Source organism: Carcharhinus amblyrhynchos, chromosome 21 (assembly GCF_965287045.1).
Source record: "Carcharhinus amblyrhynchos chromosome 21, sCarAmb.v2.hapA, whole genome shotgun sequence".
Lineage (NCBI taxonomy): Eukaryota > Metazoa > Chordata > Chondrichthyes > Carcharhiniformes > Carcharhinidae > Carcharhinus > Carcharhinus amblyrhynchos.
The window spans coordinates 39,810,917-39,837,682 of NC_137344.1; the positions used below are offsets into that span (position 1 = coordinate 39,810,917).

The 26,766-nt window shown below is 44.3% G+C and overlaps 1 protein-coding gene across 1 annotated transcript in view; it reads right to left on the bottom strand.

Moving 5' to 3' along the window:
* Positions 1 to 26,766, bottom strand: part of dnah9 (dynein, axonemal, heavy chain 9) — a 521,732-nt gene that overhangs the window by 361,759 nt on the left and 133,207 nt on the right. Inside the window, exons 29-33 of the mRNA XM_080209043.1 lie at positions 14,201 to 14,358; positions 11,698 to 11,836; positions 8,549 to 8,836; positions 1,812 to 2,022; positions 917 to 1,044 (exon numbers count right to left, since the gene is read on the bottom strand). Coding sequence (XP_080065169.1) covers positions 917 to 1,044; positions 1,812 to 2,022; positions 8,549 to 8,836; positions 11,698 to 11,836; positions 14,201 to 14,358 — 924 coding nt within the window. The remainder of the gene's footprint in view (positions 1 to 916; positions 1,045 to 1,811; positions 2,023 to 8,548; positions 8,837 to 11,697; positions 11,837 to 14,200; positions 14,359 to 26,766) is intronic.

The window sequence follows — 26,766 nt, forward strand, 5'->3', positions numbered from 1 at the left end:
TTTGCATCTGTGTTCACTGTCAATGTCACAGTAAAGACAGTAATAGAGAAAATGGATAGGGTAAAACTGAATAAGGAAGAGGTACTTTACAATAATCAGGCAGTGCGGTGGCACAGTGGTTAGCACTGCTGGCTCACAACACAAGGGACCAGGGTCCAATTCTGTTATCAAGCGACTGTCTATCTATGTCGAGTTTACACATTCTCCCCATATCGGTGCAAGTTTCCTCTGGGTGCTCCGGTTTCCCCGACAGTCCAAAAGATGTGCAGGCTAGGTGTATTGGCCATGCTAAATTCTCCCTCAGTGTACCCAAACAGGCACTGGAGTGTGGCAACTGTGGGAGTTTCACAACAACAATACTGCAGTGTTAATGTAAGCCTACTTGTGACGCTGATGAATAAACTGTAACCTTAATGGAAACGATTGTTGAGGGTAATTGCCATTGAAGGCAAGTTTGTTTTAATACTCAAAATCTACAGATCAGCATTCAAAGGTGCATTTTGAAGCTGTTTGCAACAAATGCCTTATTGATTACAATACGCAAGGTGGCAGCTCAGGAACTGGAAACATTGTGGGGTCACACTTCAGTGTCTGCATTCTCAAACCTGCACACGGCTCACCGCAATGCTGGTTCCAATTAGGAATGTTGAATATATTCATTATTTAAGCTTTCATTCAGCAAAGCAATGCTCTTTTAACATCTCTGCCCAGCAAGCCTATCCTGGGGGAAGCCTTTCACGATTTAACAGATCAACGACAGGAAAGTTCTGAAATCAGGATGGCTTAAATTCGATAAGCAGCAGCTTTTTTTATTTAAAAGAAAGGGTGCCACATCTATTGTCAACTGTTCCTTTTCTCGTGTTCACTGCGCAAAGCTTGCTGTTATTGGCTCAGATTGACAGCTCAGTTCATTTACCTTATTGTCATCCATGACAGTGTTAAGAGATTCAATCCACATTGGATCAATGTCACCATCCAGTACAATCCACTTGGGACCATCATGGGTTATGTTCGCCAACTCGCGCATGATACATGAGAAGAGGCCTATGATGTGGACACGGAAAGAAACCATTCTTGTTTGTTATACAGGCTATGGGGGGTGGGGTTAGGGAGGGAGGAGGTACAATGATGTCAGATAGCATCTAGAATATTGAATCAAATGATAGCTTTTCGTCCTCCTTTCAGCAATCTTACTCTTCTTTATTCCTCCTCCACCTCCCTCCCCAGACTACCTTGCCTAAGTAGCTGTTTGCACATGTAAACTTCGATAACAGACATGTCCATCTATTTGGGCAATTACCTGACATTGACTCCAGGACATATTTCCTTCCAACTGCTTCCACTGGGAAGGTGATACAGAAGTTTGAGTGCCAACTAACTCAAGAACAGCTTCTTCCTTGCTGTCATCAGACTTTTGAATGGACCTACTACATACTAAGTTGATCTTTCTCTGCACCCTAGCTACTATTGTAACACTACACTCTGCACCCTCTCCTCTCCTTCTCTCCTATATACTCGATGAATGGTGTGCTTTGTCTGTATAGCACACAAAAAAACAATACTTTTCACTATACACCAAAGATGTGGCAATAATAAATTAAACCAAATTGGGTCAACTAATTTCACAATTGGTACAGCTAAGCTGTCAACCACAGTCTTGCCCAGAATACAAGAATGTCAAGGAGTCCAAAGACTTGCTACTTATCCATTCAAGAAATCAAACCAACACGACTTCATTCTAATTTCCTCTGCTTAGTGGCAATGCTGGATAAAATTTGCTGTGTGATCTGCTTTATGGAATCATTACATACCATCTTTCCACTCTCTAGTTGCTGGGTTGATGATTCCAAAGAGTTCATCATTAGTGACAGCCTTGGGATTAAGATCAGCCCAAACTGGTCGCCGTTTCATGTTCTGATACGTCTTGTATAAGGATTTCAGGACCTGGGTTTTGCCAGTTCCAGCATTGCCCACGACAAAGACAGAGTGTCTCACTTCAAGCATCTCTTCTAACTGAACCACCTGCAAGAATAAGCAAAGCAATCGAGTGCCAAAACAAAGAAAAAGCTTGAATTCACATAACATCACATCATCAGGCTGTTTTAAAGTGTTTTACAATCAGTGGATTACTCGTACAGTTATAAGAGACAGCAGCAGTCAATTTGCACATAGGAAAATCCCGAACGACCCATCAGACATTTTTCACATCACTAAGCTGAGAGAGGAACGTTGGCCAGGAATCCAATAGGATTCATTCAAATGGCACCATGGGATTGCTAATCTCAATTTAACCAGACAGGCTGGAACTTAATATAAAAGAACAGAAATGGCTGGCCATAAGTTAGGGTGAAGCAAAACTGTGACTTCTGCCTCCGTGAAAAGCAATGTTTTGGTCAGGAATTCCATTCTATAAATTGAATTTAAATTCCCTGGCTTCTGCAGTGATGCCTTTGGTGGCTTACTCTGGGACGCTAAATTGCCAGTTTACTAACATTATTACTTTGATATTTTTCCAGCGTTAAGCTTCTTTTCCTTCTTTGAAACGTTGATACATCTGGGGAGAAACGAGTTCCATTCAACACTTCGCCCCTATGAAAATATACGCTTTTTTTAAAAAAATGGGATAGAAGTTGGATATTTGACCAGCAAAATGTTGCAGGGAACAAATCCTGTTTCTGAACAGCTAATCTCTAGTGTTTTCCCAGTGGCCCTGGCTGCAGGGAAGAAATTCTATTTAAAAATAAACAATTTATTTCAGAACTTCTCATTTGCATAGTGCAATCAATCACTATTTATTCAACCTTTCAATTTTTGAATCCCTACTCACCACCTTAACAATGCCAGGTGTGAAAGATACACCTGATAATCTAGTCATTAAGGAAAAGAACAATATCAGATAATTTACTGTCACTAAATTCCCATTTGAATAACCTATATCAAGTCCCACTCACCCATCACTCTTGCCTTGTGGACATAAACCCTGGCTTCTGATTCCTCAGTGCCTAAGACTTGGCCCCCATCTTTTTAAATCCCTTCTTAGTCTTACCCTCCCTTTCTCTTGCTACCAGGAATGCTCTGTTCTTCCCACTCTGACCTCCAATAGATTAATCCTCCCTTTGCTTCCACCATTGGCAGCAATGTCCTCAGCAGCCTCATCCTCACACTCCAGAATTCCCTCCTGAACATTGTCCCTTTCTCTCGCCTGCCTCTGACCAGGCTCTTGATCATCCGTCATCCCTTTCCCGTTATCATCAGTGTCCAATTGTGCTTCTCCATTGAAGATGCTGTTTTAATTAAAGCAGCTCTGTCCAAATATGGACATACATATTCAGCATCCACCTTCACCTTCTGACATCGTTTAAAGTTTATTTGTCACAAGTAGGCCAACATTAACACTGCAATAAGACCACTGAAAATCCCCAAGTCGCCACACTCTGGCACCTATTTGGGTACACAGAAAGAATTTAGCATGGCCAATCCCTCTAACCAGCATGTTTTTCAGACTGTGGGAGGAAACCAGAGCACCTAACATAAGGAAAAAACATAAGAACATAAGAAATACGAGCAGGAGTAGGCCATCCAGCCCTTCGAGCCTGCCCCGCCATTCAATAAGCTCATGGCTGATCTTATAGTGGATCAGTTCCACTTTCCCGCTTTCTCCCCATAACCCTTAATTCCATTGTCTATCAGAAACCTACCTACCCATGACTTAAATACATTCAACGAGGTAGCCTCCACCACTTCAATGGGCAGAGAATTCCAGCGATTCACCACCCTTTGAGAGAAGAAGTTCCTCCTCAACTCCGATCTAAACTGTCACCGCACCGCACCGCACCCCCTCCGCCCCCGTCTTATTTTGAGGCTGTGCTCTCTGGTTCTGTTTTCTGTAAGCAGAAAGAATCTCTCTACCTCTACCCTATCTAGCCCCTTCATTATCTTGTACGTCTCTATAAGATCCCCCCTCAGCCTTCTAAACTCCAATGAGTACAGGCCCAGTCACCTGGAGGAAACCCATGCAGACATGGGACAACATGCAAACCCCATGACAGTGACCTGAGGCTGGAATTGAACCCTGGTCCCTGGCACTGAGAGGCAGCAGTACTAACCACTATGCTGCCTTATAATGGGGCAGGGGGTGGGGGGAGAGAGAGAATGTGTCAGAGGTGGGGAAATAACACAAATACCACATGCACAGGATACACATACAAAGCACAGGAAAAGGCAGAATGGTCTTTAGTCTTCCACAGCCAGGACCAAGAAATGGTTAATGGGTAGAAATGATGTGCCAGTAGGAGACAAATGGGTGAATAATGAGAGAAATAGAAGGTATACAGGACACAGAGTGTGAGAGTTGTTAAAGTGGGAGAATGGTGGAAAAAAATTAAATCTAGATTGGCCATCTTGCTGGCACAGTTGTCGGAGAGGGCATGGGAAAGGGTGGCAAGGGGCATCCTCACTCTTGACATGAAATTGTTCCCCATCTCCAAAAATGTTAACATTCAATGTTTTTGCCCATGGACAGAACGTGGAATATTCTTAAGGGTAGAGGCTGTTCAAGGAAATATTAAGGCAGGATACTTGTAAAACGTCCAGTTGAATAATGAGGTGCTGATTCTTGCACTTGCATCAAACTTCACTTGAACAGTCAACCCTCGTGTTCACCTACTTGTCTTTCCACATATAGGCTCAGAGGAAAAATAGGATTTTGAGAGATTGGGATTACATAATTGGGTGGCATCCAAATGAAAATTAGTTGGGAGTGATTTGCAACACGTGAGAGTTCCCAAGACATATCAACCAAAACTGAAAATAAAAAGCAGCCATTGTCGTGGGTTAAGAATTTATAATTTCATGACCCAGGATATTCCGATGCTTTTCAGCAATGAAATGGAGCAGCACAGTGGTTAGCTCTGCTGCTTCGCAGTGCCAGGGAGCCGGGTTCAATCCCAGGCTTGGGTCACTGTGCGGAGTTTGCACATTCTTCCTACATATGCTTGGGTTTCCTCCCACAGCCAGAAAGACGTGCTGGTTAGGTGCACCGGCCATGCTAAATTTTCCCTCATTGTACCCGAACAGGCACCAGAGTGTGACAACTAGGGGATTTTCACAGTAACTTCAATGCAGTGTTAATGTAAGCCTACACTAATAAAAAATATTTTTAAAATGAAGGGCTTTTGAATGGTAGTCACTGTTGAAATGTAGGAAACGCAGCAGCCAATACGCACACAGCAATCTCCACAAACAGCACTGTAATAATAATGACAAGCCCAGCCTATCCCAGCTACAATTTTAAAGCCCTGGCAGCATTCTCATTAATCTCCTCTGAACTGTCCTTCCTGAAATGTGGTGGCCAGATCCATCGAATCCCAACAGTGCAGAATGAGGTTATTTGGTCTATTGAGTCTGCACCAGCTCTCAGACAGAGCATCCTATCTTTGCCCAATCCCTGCCCTATCCTCGTAACCCTGCACATTTACCATGTCTAACGCACCTAACCCACATATCTTTGAACACTAAGGGGCAATTTAGCACAGCCAATCTACCTAAACTGCCCACCTTTGGACTGTACACAAAATTTCAGCTAAGGACGAACAGCATTTTATAAAGTTCCATCATTACATTCCTGCTTTTATATTCAATACCTCACCCAATAAAGGAAAACTTTTCCCTCTGCTTTCATGACCACCTTGTGTATCTGTTCCACCACCTTCAAAGACTTGTGGACATGCACTCCAAGATCCCTCACTCCCTCAACCCCCTCTCAACATGTTCCCATTTAGTGAGTATTCTCTTGCTTTGTTTGCCTTCCCAAAATGCATTACCTTACACTTTCCCAGATTTAAACTCCATTTCCCACTCAACCAAACCATTGATATCATTTTGGAGTTGACAGCTATCCTCCCAACTATCAACTACACAGCTAATTTGTGTCTTAGCTGCAAGTTTCCCAATCATGCCTCCCATAAGTCTAAGTCATCAGTATATACAACAAACAGCGCGAGCCCCAACACCGATCCCAACGGATCTCGACTGGAAGCTGTTTCCCGTTCGTGACAACATCTATCGATCATTACCTTTTGTTTCCTGTCACCTGTGTCAATTTTGAATTCAACCTGACAAGTTCCCCTGTATCTCTTGGGTTTGCACAGTCCTGATCAGTCCGTCATGTGGGACCCTATCAAATGCCTGGCTAAAATCTATGCAGACAATATCTATTGCACTAGCCTCATCAATCTTCCTCACTACATCTATTAAGATTCTATTAAGTCAGCAGGACAAGATCCCCCCCCACCACCACCCAGAAAAAACATATTCTGACTATCCCTGACCAATCCATGCCCAAGCGACAGTTTATTCTATCTCTCAGAATTGATTCTAATAATTTGCCCACCCCTGAAGTCAGACTGACCGGCCTTTAATTTTCTGGCCTATTCCTCACACCTTTTTTTTTTAATAATGGTGTTATAGAATCATAGAATCTAGTGCAGAAAGCAGCCATTTGGCCCATCGAGCCTGCACTGACAACAATTCCATCCAGACCCTGTAACTGTAACCCCACATATTTACAGTCCTAATCCCCATGACACTAACGGGCAATTTATCATGGCCAATCAATTTGGGCAGCACAGTGATTAGCACTGCTGCTTCACAGCTCCAAGGACCTGGGTTCGATTCCCAGCTTGGGTCACTGTCTGTGTGGAGTTTGCACATTCTCCTCATGTCTGCGTGGGTTTCTTCCAGGTACTCCAGTTACGACCCACAGTCCAAAGATGAGAGAGTCAGGTTGATTGGCCATGCTTAAATTGCCCCTTGGTATCCTGAGCTGTGTAGGTTAGAGGGATTAGTGGGTAAAATATGTAGGGATATGGGGGTAGGATCTGGGTGGGATTGTGGTTGGTGAAGACTCGATGGGCCAAATGGCCTCTTTCTGTGCTGTAGGATTTCTATGAATCAACCTAACCCACACATCTCTGGACTGTGGGAGGAAACTGGAGCGCCTGGAGGAAACTCATGCAGACACAGGGAGAACATGCAGACTCAGCACAGATGGTGAACCGAAGCCGGAATTGAACCCAGGTTCCTGGCACTGTAAGGCATCAGTGTTAACCACTGTGCCACCATGCCACCCCAGTATGTTATACAATGTTTGCAAGCCTCTAATCCTCTGGTACCTCACCTGTATCTAATAAAGATTGGAATGATCCTTCGAGCAACCGTTATTTCCACCTTGGCTTCCTTTAACAACTTGGGATACAATCCATCTGGCCCTGGTTACTTGTCAACCTTCAGGGATGCCAGTCCCTCCACTACTTTCTCCCTCACTAAGTTCATTGTGTCTAATATTTCACACCCCCCCTCCCCTATTTAACTGGAACGTCTGAGAGATTTCACAGCTTAGCAAAGGAGTCACAGCTTTCTGACTCAGGAGGTGGAGTGCTAATAACTGAGTTACAGCTGATGCTGCCAGAATCTAAGTATTGAACTCACAGATAAATATAAAACTCTCCACAGGGGAATCTGGTGTCCCATTTTTGTTTTATCTGACAGATGAACATAAATGGCTAGTTTAACGTTTATTTATTAGAGTAGGCTTACATTTACACTGCAATGAAGTTACTGTGAAATTCCCCTAGTCGGTGCACTCCGGTGCCTGTTCGGGTACGCTGAGGGAGAATTTAGCACGGCCAATGCACCTAAACAGCAGATTGTGGGAGGAAACCAGAGCACCCGTAGGAAACCCATGCAGACACGGGGAGAACGTGCAAACTCTACACAGACAGTGACCCAAGACAGGAATCGAACCTGAGTCCCTGGTGCTGTGAAGCAACAGTGCTAACCACTGTGTCACTGAGCCGCCCATATGGCTGACACTATACCAGCGGTCTCCAAACTCCGATCTAGACGCGACCCGCGGGCTGTAGTTTGGAGACCCCTGCACTATACCAACAATTCCCACTTTACTGACACACTCTCCTATTTCAGACTTTTCTCCCTAACTTGGCCTCCACTCACAATCTTAATTCAGCATTGATCGGTGGATGTGCATGAAAAGATGATAGATTAGCGTGAGAACCAGGGGCAATGTTGCTACAGCCCACTACCAAGTCCTCTCCTGAGATTAGTGGCAGGGGTATACTGCTGGGGCAGGTATCCTGCAAGCTGGCTGCATGAGCTGCTTTTACAGATGGGGAACAGATGTATTACCTGGCATGAACATATTATTCAGCACATTTCTACCTCACCTGGGAGCTAGGATGTTTTGGAATAGATGAAGTGTGTGAAGCTGCACTCTTAATTGGATGGGGCTGACTGTTTTTTCATAATTTTTATGTGTAGATATAAAAACTAAAATATACATGACGTGTACAGCACCTTCATAGCCAGAACATCAGTCATTCTATCAGTAACACCTGCTTTCAAAGCACAGCAAAATTATTCTAACCCACGGCATCATCCATTCCTCACTGCTTAATGAATTTTCAAGCTCTAATTTCAGCTAAAAATGATAAATAACTTCCAAGAAAAAAATAAAGAATCTGCAACTTACTTTCAAGATAAAGTTGTCCTCAGCCTGCAGTTTCAGGTCCAAGACAGACTGCTTCACACGACCTTCAAACTGAGGGTCCCTCTTCCTGGGGACATCCAACGCTGGGAAGAGATCACTAATCAGGCCCATGAAAATCGGCATGTCATCCGTTACGATCTTTGGGATGTTGAAGTCTCGGAGGGCTCGCATCAGAACTTGGTCCTCGGGGCGGTCTGGGTCTCCTCTCTTCAGGGAGCCAGCAACAACCAGCACAGACTTGATTGCGCGAAGACCCCAGTCATAGTGATCCTGGCAAAGGATAATCACTGAGCTAAACAAAGCACGTTCTGGTAAAAACATTCGTAGGTTTCCAAAGGCATAAATTGGCCCATCAGTGCCCAACTGAGACCCAGACTGGTTGCCAACGGCAATGGTATTATCGAGGATGGTGACCAGCTCCCAGAGTGATCCAGAGGTTCTTTAAAAACAGTTCAGTCAGTTGGAAATTTGCGGGGACATTTATGGCTGCAACAATTCTATGGTTCTACAAGACATTTAAAGACATCACAAAATAAATACTGGAAGGAAAGCAGACTTGTACATTAGGAGCTCTTCCATTTGCAAGAAATAGAATCCCTGCCTACTGTAAAGGAGGCAGCTATCCAGCCCATCGAGCCTGCACTGACAACAATCCCATCCAGGCCCTATTCCTGTAACTGCACATATTTACCCTGCTAATCCCCCTGACACAATGGAGCAATTTAGCATGGTGAATATATTGGTCCATTATTTTGGCAAAAGGATTCATCAATTTATTAGAAGTCTTTACCTCTTAAATGAGTTAATGTCGTATTAAGAGGACAGATGGATAAATCGCATAGCCGGAATTTCAACCTTGGGTCCAGTGGCCGTTGAACCTCCCTCCTCCTCCTGGCCTCTTCCTACCATCCCAATTCCCTACTATCTAAACTCCCGCCATCCCCACAGGCCTCCCCTTCTCCACCCCATTCCTGACCATGCTGTTACCTCTCCCGAGACCCCAAAAACATACTTCTTCATGCAGTCCCAGAGCGTGGGTTTCAGAGATGGCACACAATCCCACTTCTATCCATTGCAGCTCCTATATTGCTGCTTCCATCCATTCAGTATCTTGTTTGTGATGTCTTTAAATAGTCTACAGTGGGACCTCTCCCAAAGTGGAAGGTAGAAGTCTGGCCTGCAGTCGATCTATGCTCACTTGGAGCCAATAATATCTGCATGGCAGGCAATGTCAGCAGGATCTGTTTCCCGCCAACTCTTTGGATGGTGGGACAGAAAACATGACATCCAAAAACTCCTGGCCCTCATCCCTGTGAATTCATTAATGAATTTGCTATTGTCAATAAGAATGAGGGGACATCTTATAGAAACTTAAGATTATGAATGGAATAGATAAGATAGAAGTAGGGAGGTTGTTTCCACTGGCAGGTGAAACTAGAACGAAGGTGAGGGGCGGCATGGCATCAAAATAAGGGGGAGCAGATTTAGGGCTAAGTTGAGGAGGAATTTCTTCACACAGAGTTGTGAATCTGTGGAATTCCCTGCCCAGTGAAGCAGTTGATGCTACCTCATTGAATGTTTTTAAAGGCAAGGATAGATAAATTTTGGAACAGCAAAGGAATTAAGGGTGAGCAGGTGAGTAAGTGGAGCTGAGTCCATGAAAAGGTCAGCCATGGTCTTATTGAATGGTGGAGCAGGCTCGAGGGGCCAAATGGCCTACTCCTGCTCCTGGTTCTTACATTCTTATCATATCATTTCACTCCAGTACCATAATTGCGGTGAAGAATTTATCGACTTTTAATTGATACATTCCTTGCATCAATGCAAGGGAATTCTTTCTACACAGTAACACTATTACACTTAACACTAAGCTCGACTGCAGAATTGTTGATTTCATCAATAAAGTTTTACATCTGCTTCCAGGATTTTTTTTTAAGTGGTGTTACTTCAGTGGAACTAAAGTCAATAAAGATAAAAGAATAAGTACGTTCACTGATATCCTTAGGTGCGTGGGTGAGCCGGTGAGGGCGCGAATGGGGGAAATCAATGTCTAGTTTCATTAGAGTAAACATTTTGGTGGCCCTTCATTGCCTTCAATGTGGAGTCAATCACAATCTTGCTATTAAAATAGGATTGAGGAGCATACAGTCGGGCTTAAACACTCATTTGCATAAATTCCCATTTGCTACAAGGGAATGTCTGAAGTAGATCAATGAAAATGGATTCTTGCTTTAAAATATCCATTGATTCTTTTTTTAAAAAAAGAGATAATTTCGATGTGAAATTCTTATATTACAAGTTAAGGTAAAGATGATCCTGACTCCCTCAAACCAATTAACTGCAACATTTATACGGCAGCAATGTGCTAATGACTCGCTTGTGTGAAACGTGTAGACATGTGCCTGACCCGAAAGATTATTACGCATACTTTAATTACGCTTATGTAAAGACAAAGCTTCAAGGAACAAATCTTCCTATTAGAGAGCTCCTGTGGGTTTGATAACTTATACTGCCATGAAATAAACTTTGAAAAAAGGTATTAAATAGCTATTTGATACCCAGATTTAATTTAGAGCTTTTATCGTCCATCTGCTTCAAGTGCCAAATCTTGAGAGCTTTCTCCAGTAACTGGGGGTGAATGAAATGGCATCCAAACAAACAAAGCCAATAGGAAAATGAAATGTGGGTTTGCAGGGAGATCCTCAAACATCAAAGGCAATTGGCTGGTTACTGTGACTCAGTGAAGTGTATATCATTTATTGTCCTCTTTTCAAGCTGTATTGGAGTGGGACAACTCCAGTTTGTCCTCTCTGCAAGAGTTCTACCCACCACGGCACTGCTGTGATCAGACTCCTTAACGTGAGGACAAGTGCGATTGATTTTATTCATTATATTGTGATTGACAATGAGATGTGAGGCACACGTTCTGAAAATGCATCTTCCTTCCCCTAATGAATGCATTCAAACCAGACTCCACATTCTGTAAGCGGAGGACAGCATGCTGAACGCACCATAAAATTTCACACATCTCTTCAGAAGTATCATTCATTTTCTGACATGATTCTTCGAACACCTGAAAGCGTGCAAAGAATGACCCGCTGTGTAATTCTGCCTGATGCGTTTCACCTCACCTGTTTTGAAAGTAGCTCTTTACAGAGCTGGTACAGGGTGATGAATTTCCTGGCCAGCAACCTCGCTTCAATGAACCCTTCTGCGACCAACATGATTTCACAGATCAGCTCAAAGTCAGGCACCACCATAGCACAGGGTCTGTAAAACAGTTAGTGCACATAATCACCCTCTATTTAACAAACATGGCGGAGATGTAAACTCTATGGGGTGGAATTTTCCTGTCCCGCCCAATCGTGGTGGGCAGAACTTGGAACATAACAAAGGTCCGTTGACCTCGGATAGGATTTTCCAGCCTTGGGGCCAGCATGATCGGTAAATCCTGCCCAATATCAATTGGTGTTTCAAATTGCTGACAAATTGTCAAGCCAATGATGCTTCAAAACAATGCGAGTTTAAGATGGTTCTGTATTTCTTAGGTCAAGTTTAAACAATGTTTAGTACTCCATTCTTTTTTGCCCTTGCCCTTCTCATCTTTCCAAAGCCTGTGTTCTTATTCTCCCTAGTTCAGGAAATGGTCGCATAATGTTCCTGAACTCGTAATCCAAAGACTCAGCTTTGGAGTTGCATCCCGCCAATGGCAGCTGGTGAATTTCAAAATTCAATAATTTATTAAACTGGAATGAAAAGCTAGCTACGAAACCATCTGATGGCCATAAAAGCCCACCTGGTACACTATTAATCTTTTAGGGAAGGAAATCTGCCATCCTTACCTGGTCTGGCTTACATGTGGCTCCAGACCCAGAGCAACGTGGTTGACTCCAAAATGGTTGAACAAGCAACCAGGTTATAGCAAAACCATTAGCACTGTGGGTACACCACAAAAACTATGGTCACACAAGGTGGTAATTCACCAAAATCTTCTCAAGTGTGATGCTGGCCTTGCCAATGGCATCCACCTCCCAGAAACAAATAAAAAAAGTGTTACAAGTACGCAAGAACCTCAATTTTGAAGATTTTTGTGCATTGTTTTGAAATCTTGGCGTGATTTAATCGCTGTCTGGGGAGAATTATTTTTCCATGCGCAACATGGGCCTGGGGTGATAAGCTCTTGGAGGATTCAAAGCATGCAATCTTCACTTGGGGGCATTTGCATGATGACTGTGCTACTCAAACTCTCCAGAAACCTGACCAGACTGAAAAACAGCTACTTATAATGATCCACTGCCACAATTTACAGCATTTAAGTGGTGATTAGTTTCTATTAGGTAAAGCCAATTAATTTTTAGAGTTAGCATCTTATTGCAAATTGTGGCTGAACATAACATTGATCACTCCTGCAAAGGTTTCCAAGTCCATAAAAGGCCACAAAGAGGGGGCAACACATGAAGTTAACCTGGATTCAGTTGCTTTAGAATTACCAAGGAGAGGGTGGGCAGTCGCTCACGCAAAAGCTGAAGGGAAATCAAGCCTTTCCTTCCTCTTAGAGCATTTAGCTGGCCAAACACTTGGAAATTGATTTTCTTATTTAGGAATGATGTAATTCAGGGAAAAATATGTCGTCCCTGCCTCAGAGCTAGAAGCTCTGGGTTCAAATCCCACTCCGGGACTTCGTGGCCAAGGAAGGTGCTTTCAGAGCCCAGATAACCTGTAAATCCTTCCAACACACACCAATTACAGGTAACAAAAGCGGAAGAGATTCCTGGTCAGTCATGTGATGAAAAAAAAATTTGAGCCTACTATGTACCAGTGATCTTCTGTGCAGCACAGTGGTTAGCACTGCTGCCTCACCACACCAGGGACCCGGGTTCGATTCCAGTCTTAGGTGACTGTCTGTGTGGAGTTTGTACCTTCTCCCCATGTCTGCGTTGGTTTCCTCCAGGCACTCTGGTTTCCTCCCACAGTTCAAAGATGCGCAGATTAGATTGATAGGCCATGCTAAGTTCTCCCTAGTATCAGAGGGAGTCGTAGGGTGAATGCTTGGGGTTACAGGGATAGAGTCTGGATGGGGTTGTTGTCAGTGCAGCCTCGATGGGCTGAATGGCAGCTGTCTGCACTGGAAGGATTCTATGATTATCTAGTGATGTACCATCACTATCCACAGCTCCAGGCAACAACATGCAAGTCAAACTGCACATTGCCACAACAGCGCTCAAAACTCTGAGGGGCACGGTCTGCTGGGCAGCCAGTGTGGATCAGGTTGGTGCCGACAGCACAGGGTTCGATCCCCGTTCCATTTGGGATGGATTCCAGGCCTCCCTCCTTGCCCTTGCGGAGGTCGCTCTTGGAGCAGACATGCCTTTGGGCAGAGAACTGGAAGAGGAGGAGAATTGATGTATTTGGTCCGTGTTACAGTTTCTTACTGTAAACCTCTTTAATTGTTTGAAAATGTCTTTTACCACAGCCTCAGTCAGCTGTACAGCTCAGGGGTCTTTGCCATTCTCAGTGCCACCCTGCAGCAGATAACCGGGGACATTCCCACTCTTGTTAATGATCCCAATGCTATGTTAGTGGACCTGGCGCTCCTGCAGACCCTGCTGGGAACTGCTGAACGCGTGCACTCACCTGAACAGGGCTTTCAGATTCTCAGGTAGTTCCGTACGTCCTGCGTAGCCAGGATTCATTGTGATAAAGATCCCGACCGACAGAGTCAGATTGATCTCTTCTCCCATGAAGTTAAAGCGTTTCTTTTTGTCTCGGATTGCATCCTGAATGGATTTTACCTATGGAAACATCAATGGTAGCGATGTGTCCCAGATCATGCAAATTCTGGTTATTATACAATTATTGCTGTACATTTTATATCTCAGATCTGCCAGAGATGACATTGGTCTCTATGTGTGCAGAAAATTTACATGCAGTAATTAATGCAATGCTTAAAATGTCTACTTATGCTGGTGGCTCCCAGCTCTTTCTGCCACTTTTTTTTTTACTTTCCTCTGAATTTTAACCAATCAAGTACAATTGACATGGGTAGTAAACAGACTCCAGAATCAAACACAGGGGCAATCTTACCAGAAAGTGTCTAAATGTCAGAAGGATGTGAAAACGGGAGAGTTTCAGGTCTAATTTTTTTCAGTGATGACACAAGTGAAATCTTATGGCATTTATTGCAAATAAAAAAGATGCATAATCCGATTCCAGCCAGCAGATGGAGAGGGCGGGGCCTACATTTGCTGGAAAGCCAGCTGCTCACACTAGAAGACACAATTACTCATGTGCAGCTCTCTTTCTGTGCAACAGAACAGAGATTGGTCAGTCACATTACCCCCTGGATATCAAACCTCCCTCAAAAAGCTACAATGATTAGCAGCCCAATCACAGATTCCCTACAGTGCCAAAGGAGGCCATTCACCCTTCGGGTCTGCACCAACTCTCCGACAGAGAATCTTACCTAGGCCAACCCTTGCCCTATCCCTGTAACCCTATGCATTTACCACGGCTAATCCATCTAATGTATACTAAGGAGCAATGGCCAATCTACCTTTGCTATACATCTTTGTTGTGGGAGAAAACTGGAGCACCCAGAGGAAACCCATGCAGACACAGGGACAACGTGCAAATTCCATATAGTCACCTAAAGCTGGCATTTGACCCAGGTCCCTGACAATGTGAGGCAACAAAAGTAACCACTGTGCCACTCCAATGACGTATCAAACATACTGTGATAGTAATAGCATGTCAAAGAGGTGGTTCTTATACTTCCTGTCACTCCTAATGCTGATCATCGACAAACTGCAGTAATCAGGCAAGGGAAAAGGCTTGAATTTAAGAAATACCTTATCACATCTCTTCTGAATACTTCAAAGCACTTCATGTACCATGAATTATGTTGTAGTCCAACAGCTGTTCCGACAGTTTGTATGTAATGTGGGTGCTAAACGTAGATTTTCCAGTCAGGTTACATGCAACAAACAGGAGTGGGACAAATAGCAACTAAGGGCAGGGTTTTCTGACCCTTCCAAAAGCAACACCCCACCCCCGCACCACAGCACGTTCCCCGGTGGCAGGGCAGGCAAGCCATGCAAAATACTGAAGACATCGGCGGGACTGGAAGATTCCACCACTGGCCAATAGTGAGTCACCTCCACCACCAGAAAACACATCATGGGGGCCAGAAAATCCAACCCTAATTTTCCTTCAGCAGAATCGACCAGACAATGACAATGTCCAGATTTGCCAACATTTGTTGCTTACAGAGTCTTAGAATTAGGCTCATTAGAGACAAAATTTCTGTCCAACCGTTACAAAGCCAATAATATTACCACACAGTGCTGGGAGCTTGAGATGGCCAACTCTGGGAGTTAGCATTTCTGTGGCTCAGATGGCACCTGGGGTGAAACTGTAGGCCAATCCGCAGAGTGAGATGGGACACTCTGGCCTTCAAATTGAATGCAACTGGGCATGGTAAGAGGAGTAGGGGAGGAGGACCATAGCAATGGGGTTGGCCTGTACCTCAATTGCCTTTTTTTCAGTATTTTTCTTAGGAACTGGATCTAATCCCTTACTCTGACAGGAGATGGTTGGGTTTTCGGGAAGCATGGCCTGAGTATCTTGTCCCAAGTGGGCAGGGAGGGGAGATTTATTTAGCTATGTAAGCAGACAAACACCAGAGATGGCAGTCTGGTCACCCAAAGAAATAGTCTGCCTTCCTGCTGACCTCACATCGTGCAACCCAAATGGAAGGCAAAAGTGGACACAATACTTGTGTAAATTTCACAGTTAGCAGATTTTCACACTCATTTTTTGTTGACATGATTTGAGAATGGTCACACTCACATTCCTCTTCAGGTGGTCCCACTAGCACCTTAGATATCTGTCCCAACCACAGGAGCAAGCAAGTTGCCTGAAGTTCAGATGTGAAGTTCTAATAAGGTCTCGAGGCAAGAATGTCACCATATGAGATAGTAGTGAAGACCAAGAAATATTGGTCGATGCATGAGAAGTTTTTTTTTAAGTTGTTTGTTCCCAGAACGTGGGCACTTCCGCCAAAGTGACAAAAATCCAAATGCCCTGGTGGTGCTGGGTCTTGACCTTAGTGTGTTGCAATCAGTGGGACTTTAACAATTCAGTTAAGCAGGGAATTCCAGGACACTCAGTTCAACGATCATGAAAGAATGATGATCCACATCCAAGTCAAGGTGACAAACACAGCGTGGGGCTGGGATGTATGAGAAAAGCCAAGGATAATTTGAATTTAAGCAGGCATTGAGCCATCTCCATACTATAACTGTCATTGTCAAGAGGGTACAAACAGGAAAAGTGACAAAGTCATAAAATAAAATCCCTACAGCACAGGAGGCAGCCATTCGGCCCATCAAGCCTGTACCGACCACAATCCCACCCAGGCCCTGTTCCCGCATTTACCGTGCGAATCTCCCTGACACCAGGGTCATTGAACATGGCCAATCAACCTAACCTGTACATCTCTGGACTGTGCAAGGAAACCGGAGCACCCGGAGTAAACCCACATAGACACTGGGATAACGTGCAAACTCCACACAGACAATGACCCGAGGCCGGAATTGAACCTGGGAATCTTGTGCTGTGAAGCAGCAATGCTAAGCACTGTGCCACCGTGCTGGTGTTAAGCTATGTTTTGGTCGAACATTTCCATTGGCAGATGGGTTTCCCCAGCGGTGGATTTAAATAGAGCCTTATTAGGATCTGGAAGCAAGAAAACACAGATTGGTGGCACATTGCTGCTGCTGCTATAACTGCACGGTGGACATCAAATAGCTCTGCAGTCTGGGGTCTGAGTTTTTTTTTAAATTGTATTGTTTGAGCAAATGGACATTTTTATTCATCTTTCCAATTGTCTTGTATTACATCAAATATAATAATACTTCCATTTCATTTAAATGAATGCAGTGATTTTTCAAAAATTCTTTTGTGGTATGTTTCCCATCTCCAATTGCCCTCGAGAAGGTGGTGGTGAACCACCCTCTTGAAACACTGCTGTCCACACAGTGTAGGTAAACCGACGATGTTATTAAGAAGGGATCTCCAGGATATTGGTCCAGTGACAGTGAAAGAATGATCTAGCTCTGTGTGAGGGTGGTGTGTTGTTTGGAGGGGAGTTTGCAGCTGGCGGTGCTCCCATATGTCTGCCACCCTTATCCTTTTACATAGCAATGGTCGGGAGTTTGAAAGTTGCTGCCAAAAAGGCCATGTGATTTGCTGAAATGCATCTTGTAGATGGTACACACTGTGCACCGATGTTGGAGGGAGTGACTGTTTAAGGTGCTGGATGGGGTACCAATCAAGCTGACTGCATTGTCCTGGTGTCAAGCTTCTAGAATGGTGTTGGAGCGGCACTCAAGGCAAGTACAGAGTATTCTGTCACACTCCTGATCTGTCGCTACAGTACTTACATGGCCAGTCCAGTTCAGTTTCAGGCCAATAGTAACTCCCAGGATATTGATAGTGGGGGATTCAGCAATGGCAATGCCATTGAAATGGTCAGATTATATCTTGTTGGAGATGATCATTGCCTGGCATTTGTTTGGCACAGAGGTTGCCACTCATTACTCAAAGTTTGAATGCTGTTCAAGTTTTTTTTTGTATATGGGCACAGGCTGCTTTATTATCTGAGGAGTCGCACATGGTGCTGAACATTGCTCGCTGATGACTGTACATTGCCACTTTTGATCTTAGGACGGACAGAAGGTCATTGACGAAGAGCTGAAAATGGTTGGGCCTCGGACACTTGAGGATATCCTGCAGTGAATCAGTACCGGAGCTGAGCTAATTGATCTCCAAATCACCATAACCATTTTCCTTTGTGTCAGATATGACTCCAACCAATAGAGAGCATTCCCCCTCCTCCGATTCCCATTGACGGGAGTTTCATTACCACAATCGGTCAAGTGCTGCCTTGATGTCAAAGGTGGTCAGTATCAGCTGATCGCTGACATTCAGCTGGAATAAGGCCAGGAGTAATGTGGCCCTGGCAGAGCCCAAAAGAAGCATCAGCGAGCAAGTTATTACTGGGTAAGTGCTGCTTCATAGCACTGTTAACAACATCCTCCATCACTCTGCTAATAATCAAAAGTGGACTGATGGAGCGGTAATTGCTGGGTTGGATTTGTCCTACCTTTTGTCAGCAGGACATACCTAGGCAGTTTTACACATTGCCAGCTAGATGTCAGCTTTGTACTGAAGCTAGAAGCAGTACAATTTCTGAAGCGCAAGTCTTCCATACTATTGCCAGAATGTTGTCAGGATCCAAAGCCTTTGCAGCATCCAGTGCCTCCAGCCATTTCTCCATATCATGTACAGTGAATCATGAAGGCTGGCATCTGTGATGCTGGGGGCCTCAGGGAGACGAGGAGATGGATCATCCACTTGGCACTTCCGACTGAAGACGGTTGCAAATGCTTCAGCCTTATCTTTTGCACTGATGTGCTGGGCACCTACATTATTAGAGGTGGAAATATTTACACAGCCTCCTTTGCCGGTTGCTTCTAAGTTGATCAGGAGTAAACATCAGCTTTCTCACATACGTATAACAATCTGTTAACAGCACTGAGCACAGATTCAGAAAGGGGAAGTTATGTCTGACTCACCTCCCGGGTGCTATCAAACATGTAATCACTTGGTCTGATCTGGTGGAAACAGATTCAATAGCAACTTTCAAAATGGAATTGGATAAATACTAAAAAGCAAAAAAATTGTAGTGTTATGGGAAAAGGGCAAATTAATGGAATGGAACATAGAATCACAGAATCCCCACAGAGCAGGAGGTAGTCATCTGGCCCATCAAAGCAGAATACACAGCACAGGAACAGGCTTTCTGGCCGTCCAAACCTACTCCAATCATGATGCCTGCCTAAACTAAAACCATATTCACTTAAACGGTCTGTATCCTTCCATTCATAAGAACATAAGAAATAGGAGCAGGAGTAGGCCATCTAGCCCCTCGAGCCTGCCCCGCCATTCAATAAGATCATGGCTGATCTGTCGTGTCTCAGTTCCACATTCCCGCCCTCTCCCCATAACCCTTAATCCCCTCGCTTAACAAAAACCCATCAACCCGCGTCTTAAAAATATTTAGCGAGGCAGCCTCCACCACTTCAACGGGCAGAGAATTCCAGAGATTCACCACCCTTTGAGTGAAGAAGTTCCTCCTCAACTCTGTTCTAAACCGCCTCCCCTTTATCCTGAGGCTGTGCCCTCTAGTCCTACTGTCCTTTCTGAGCGGGAAGAGCCTCTCCACCTCTATCCTATCCATCCCATTCATCATCTCATATGTCTCAATGAGATCTCCCCTCATTCTTCTAAACTCTAACAAGTACAAGCCTAGTTTATTCAGCCTCTCCTCATAGTTCAATCCCCTCAACTCCGGAATCAGCCTAGTAAACCTCCTCTGCACTCCCTCCAAGGCCAAAATATCCTTGCGTAAGTGCGGCAACCAAAACTGCACACAGTACTCCAGCTGCGGCCTCACCAGTGCCCTATACAGCTGCAGCAAGACCTCCCTACTTTTATATTCAATCCCCCTCATTATGAAGGCCAGCATCCCATTCGCCTTCCTGACCACCTGCTGCACCTGCAGGCTGGGTTTTTGCGACTCGTGCACAAGGACCCCGAGGTCCCTCTGCACCGTCACCTGCTGCAGTTTTTCGCCACGTAAGTAATAGTCCTTCCTACCCATCCTATTACATATTCATCTAGATGGGCAGCACGGTAGCACAGTGGTTAGCACTGCTGCTTCACAGCTCCAGGGTCCTAGGTTCGATTCCTGGCTCAGGTCATTGTCTGTGTGGAGTTTGCACACTCTCCTCGTGTCTGCGTGGGTTTCCTCCACGTACTCTGGTTTCCTTCCACAGTCCAAAGATGTGTGGGTTAGGTTGATGGGGGTGGGGGTGGGGGTGGGGGTGGGATTGTGTTTGGTGCAGACTCGATGGGCCTCTTTCTGCACTGTAGGGTTCTACGATTCTATGTCCCTTAAATGCCGCTCTCGTGTTTGCTCCCACCACCTCACTAGGCAGTGCATTCTAGACATTCACCATCCTCTGTGTAAAAAACTTGCCTCGCGCATCTCCTCTAAACTTTTCCCCATGCACCTTAAACCTATGTTCCCTAGTACTTGACTTTCCAACCCTTGGAAAGAGCATCTGACTATCCACTCTTTTCATATCACTCAATCTCAAAAAACCTCTATTAGGTCACCCTCAACCTCCATTGTTCCAGTGAGAACAAACCAAGTTTATCCAGCCTGTCCTCATAGCTAATATCCTCCAGACCAGGCAACATCCTGGAAAACCTCTTCTGCACCCTCTCCAAAGCATCCACATCCTTCTGAGATTGTGGCAATCAGAATTGTACACAATATAGCTGCAGTATGACCTGCCAAAGTCCCGACCAATGAAGCAAGCATGCTGTATGCCTTCTTGACCACCTTATCCACTTGCTTACCACTGTCAGTGATCAGTGGACATACATGCCCTGATCTCTCTCCATGTCAATACTCCTAAAGGTTTTACCACTTGCTATGTAATTTCCTCCAAATCAGTTTTATGTTCTAGAAACAACAAAGGTCCCAGAATTGATCCCTGTGGAACACTGCTTGTCACAGTCTTCCATTCAGAAAAGCATGCCAGTCTTCCATTCAGAAAAGCAGAAAAGCCAGTTCTGTATCCATCTTGCCAGCGCTCCCTCGAATCTGCACTAACTCAAACTGGATAACTCTTTCAAAGAACCAGCATTGCCTGGCCAGACAGTAAGTTTTCCTTCTGTGTTGTGTCCTTCTCTGATTCAATTAACCAAAGCAGAAAATGATAAGGCCCATGACATGGTGGGCCTTGTCTTCAAAAAAGCCAAAAGGCACTCAACGCTGTGGAAATAAAGGTGAAAGCTAGAGGTAGATAATACACTGACTGAAGACCCAAAGACAACGGGTGGAGTTTTCACATCCCATCCTCCATGGGAATTGTAGTGGGCGGGGCACAGACCATGTCATCGGGTGGCCTTTGACATCGGAAAAATTCACTGGAGGAATTAATTCAGGGAGAGTTGTGGCAGAATGGGGTGGAGAGAGCTGGTATCTCCACTGTTTCTCAGTTTATACCAGTGTCCTGGATTCAGAATGCAGATTGAATGCATTTAAGTTAGAACAGACAGTGAAATGGAAGGAGGCAGCTCTAACAAATACTGAATAACTGGTTGTGCGAGTGGGCCAAACAACAGCAGATGTAGAAGGTGCTACATAATTTAAGAACAGATGATACACACGGTCCTCGAATGATGCCGAAATAGCTGCTATGAGACTGAATGAGACTGAGGGGCTCAAGTTGATTCACTGCACAACACAGTAACCAGTGCAGATTGGCAACAACCAAGATAAAAGGCTGTTAAACAATAATAGTCAGTCAGACTGATGGAATCTAAGTTAGAGGAGATGGTAATGAAACTATCTTTAGCTCCAGTCAGACCATACCTTAAATACTACCTCCAGTTTATACAATCATAGAATCCCTGGAGAGCGTAAGAGGCCAGTTGGCCCATCGAGTCTGCACCATCTCTCTGACAGAAAATCTTACCCAGCCCCTCTCACCCACCAGATCCCCGTTACCCCACACATTTTAGCATGGTTACTCCAACTAACCTATACATCTTTGGACAGTGGGAAGAAACCCACACAGGCACGGGGAGAATGTCTCCACACAGACAGTCATGCAAAACCTGATTGAACCTGGTCCCTGGAGCTCTGAGGGAGTAATGCTAACCATTGCGCCACCATGCCATCCCACATTCTAATGGGTGTCTCAGCTCTGGATGGGCAATGAGTGCCGGCCTGGCTAGCAACTCCTGGGCCCATGAAAGAATAAGAATTAAAAAAAGCATCGAGATTCGTTGGAGGTGCAGTATAGAGGAACCACAAAGCTGATCCCAACTGTCACAGATCCAAGTTATGTGCCACAAAACTTGAGCCTAGAAACTCAGAATCTAAAAGAGGCCTTTTTTAATTAAGGGAATAAATAAAATTAACCTAAAATATTACATTAAATGAAACCACAGGAATCTTGCTGAAAAGGGTATGTTGCCAAACCTTTTCATTTTGCACTCATCAGAACAAACAAAAATATCAAATTTCAAAACAATCACTACAATTAATATTACAGGAGAAAAGCATGCCGATTTGTTGGCAAGCCGATTCTGATTGGCTGAGGCATTGACGTGGAGAAAGCAGTGAGGAATTAGTTTAAAGTTTTCAAGTTTACTTGTTCCTGTCACAAATAGGCTGACATTAATGCTGCAATGAAGTTACTGTGAAAATTATGCTGAGAGAAGGCTACAGGTGAAGAATAAGTAAAAGCATGTGGATGTTGCTTAGCAGGCCCTTTTAAGGGAAGAAAGCATTTTAAGTATTAGTTTTAGCTGGATATATTGAAGTTGGAGACAGGACACTGAAGAGTGAACCTCTCTCAACTCTGCCAGGAGAAGCTGGACAGATCAAGGGAATTTCAAAAATGCAAGCTTCTGAAGGAACAAGTTACAGTTCAGATAACAAGGGAACTGGGACAGAAAGAATGTCATAAGGCTGAAGTTAAGAGAACAGAGACCATAGTATTGTCTAAAAAAATTCAAAGACGGGTAAACAAACACCAGAAACCTCCAAATTTGTCCAGGGCTGGGATTCTCCAGTGCTGCTGCAGTGAATGGAGTTTTGGCTAAGCACCAAATTCTCCATTCTCACTGGCAATGTGGGTGGGGTAAACAACGATAGTAGTCATGATGTGGATATGCCGGCATTGGACTGGGGTAAACACAGTAAAAAGTCTGACAACACCAGGTTTCAGTCCAACCGATTTATTTGATAGTAAATTCAATTTAATTTAATTTAATAATTTAATTTACTATCAAATAAATCGGTTGGACTGAAACCTGGTGTTGTCAGACTTTTTATGGGGTAAACAACATCAGAGAATCCCACCCAAAGCGTTCTGAGTTAAAGAGGCAATTACAGGGACTGGTTTTAAAGTGGGACGGCAGACTTCAGAGGTAAGTGAAATGTTTGATGCCATTTTAATTTGGTCTGGGAAGAGTTAAAGCAATAGAAAACAGTTTGTACTACAGTCAAGACAAAGAATTCCTAAAAGGGGCTGGTGTAAAATCCTGGATTGGATTCACTGTTAAAAGTGGAGCAGAAGCTTTGTTTAAAAGTGTCATTTGGAAAACCTAGACTGGATTCCGGTACACAAACCACTAAGGGAAAATATTATTGTGAGCAAAGATTTTATAGCTTTGGTTTGGAGAGGAGTTTGGAAACTCTCATGTGACAATCATTTGGGGGGATTCTGAGGGGAAAATCCGCAGACACCAAGATAAAGGCAAGATACTGCAGATGCTGGAATCTGAAACAAAAACAGAAATGCTGGAAAATCTCAGACTCGACAGCATCTGTGGAGAGATAATAGAGCCAATGTTTTGGGTCTGGATGACCCTGAATAGACACTAATTTGAGTTCAGAGTGGAGAGTGGGGGTGACCATAACCATCTGGTGTTTAAGGTGACATTGCATTAGAGACTGTTGTAGCTCAAGGTGAACGTCAGTATCCATTTTATTCTAAAATCTGTATGTATTTGTTAAATGAAGGGGGTCTAAAGGGGTATTGTAACACAAACCAATTTCTTCCATGTTTAATAAATCACAGGGGGATTCTGTGATCTCCCTGCAGCTTGGAGGTAGTTTGCCATTTGCCGGTGGCAAGGCCTGTCAATGGGATTTCCCATTGAATCCACCCCATGCTGCTGGTAAACACATGGCTGGGAGTGTGCCATCTGCAGGACCAGAGAATCCCATCGGCATGAAGAGTTGGAGAATTCAGCATGGCTTTTGTTCTTGTTGTTAAAACTAATCAGCGGTCCTGTGACTCTGTTCCTCCATATTTTACGGAAAAAAAGTTAGTCTTTTGAGCAGGGTTCCATTCTGGGATTCCCGTCCAGTTGGAGAACCAACTTTTTTTTTATATTTAGTCGCGGAATATGCTGGCTGGTCAACATTTATTGCCCATCCCTAGTTGCCCTTGCTAAGCCACAGCAGAGGGCAGTTGAGAGTCTAGCACATGACTGTGGCTCTGAAGTCACATGTAGGCCAGATCAGGCAAGGACGGCAGATTTCCTTATCTAAAGGACATTAGCAAATCAGCTGGGTTTTTCCTGACAATCGACAAAGCTTTCATGGTCATTGATTCTGAATTCCATACATTTTTATTGAATTCAAATTCCACCATTTGCCGTGGTGGGATTTGAGCCCAGGTCCCCAGAACATTAGCTGAATTTCTGGATTAATGGTCTTGCGATAATACCACTAGGCCATCGCCTTACTGGGATTGTAACAACTGTTAGTGTTGGTTTTGATCACCATTGCACTGAGCTCCTGCTGGCTGGAGGGCTGAATTGCAGCAAGACAGCGCTGCGTGGTAACGTTATCGTTTTCAGTCAGCGTTGTACACAATGCACCCAAGCACTTCCATATCACCTCACTTTCTTCAAAGTGGTGAGTTCATTATTGATCAAGGGAGGGCCTCATTTTCTACAGCATCAAAGCAGCTTCATTTTGATTCAATATTGTGCAGTAATTCGTATCAATGATCGTAATAAATCTGCTGCCAATGTAAATCAGAAACTCGTCATGCACAGTCAGCAGTGCTGCTCGATATCACTTTGATTTATTGTATAACATTCAATTCACTGTCAAATAGAGGGCCGAGGAAATCATTCCTGAACATCATTGCGAAGATAGGGCTGGCAATAAATTGACAGCTCAGTCATCATTCTATCTTTAACAGTGTTGCCTCTATAAAACGGTGGGGCCACACTGCACCATCAGCAGTCATCTTACAGATACGGCCATGAGTTACAACGTGCAATTCAAATCTTGACACTGAGTTGGCATCTTCCTTCTTTGGCACTTCAACAAGCAAAACTCAAAGCTCTTGGAGTACTTAAAACAATTAAGATTTGTTGTGCTCAACTTCACAGGCATTAGTTTTGTCTCAATTCATTCTTCTTGAGTTTTACTCCTGTTCTCTGAGGGTCTCTCATATCCATTCTTCCCTGGATTTGGTGGTGCTTCTTACATACTCCTTATCATTCCACCTATCTTAACCATTCACTGTAGCTCCCCTATCAGAAAGTTTTGATGTCATTCTGCGCTCAGCAGTGTTCAGCTGCACTCATTTGCAATGATCTGCGTTCCAAATAACCTATCAGTCATCAAAGAACGATCGAATGAAGTCACACAGCACTCAAACCACATTAGGATGTTGCCTGGTATGGAGGGTCTTAGCTATGAGGAGAGATTGGGTAAACTGGGGGTGTTCTCCCTGGAAAGACGGAGAACGAGGGGAGACCTAGTAGAGGTGTATAAAATTATGAGGGGTATGGATAGGGTCAACAGTGGGAAGCTTTTTCCCAGGTCAGAGGTGACAAACATGAGGGGTTACAGATTCAAGGTGAGAGGGGCGAGGTTTAACTCCGATATCAGAGGGACGTATTTTACACAGAGGGTGGTGGGGACCTGGAACGCACTGCCAAGCAGGGTGGAGGAGACGGACATGCTGGGTTCATTTAAGACTTATCCGGATAGTCACATGAGCAGACTGGGAATGGAGGGATACAAAAGAATGGTCTAGTTGGACCAATGAGCAGTGCAGGCTCGGAGGGCTGAAGGGCCTGTTTCCTGTGCTGTATTGTTCTTTGTCAATTTATTTGCCTTCAAAGTGACTGAAAGCAGTCAACAGGCATCAGGGATGATCAGATGCCATGGAACTGAAGCTGAAACAATACCATCAGCATCAAAATGCTCAGAAGATATTCAGCCGCCACTGCACGGTGGCACAATGGTTAGTAATGCTGCCTCACATGCCAGGGGCCCCCGAGTTCGATTCCCAACTTGCATCACTGTGTGGAGTCTGTATGTTCTCCCCGTGTCTGTGTGGGTTTCCTCCCACAGTCCAAAAGACGTGCTGGTTAGGTGGATTGGCCATGCTAAATTCTCCCTCAGTGTACCCAAACAAGTGCTGGAGTGTGGCGACTCGGGGATTTTCACAGCAACTTCATTGCAGTGTTATTGTAAGCCTACTTGTGACACGAATAAATAAACTTTAACACTTAGCGAACGA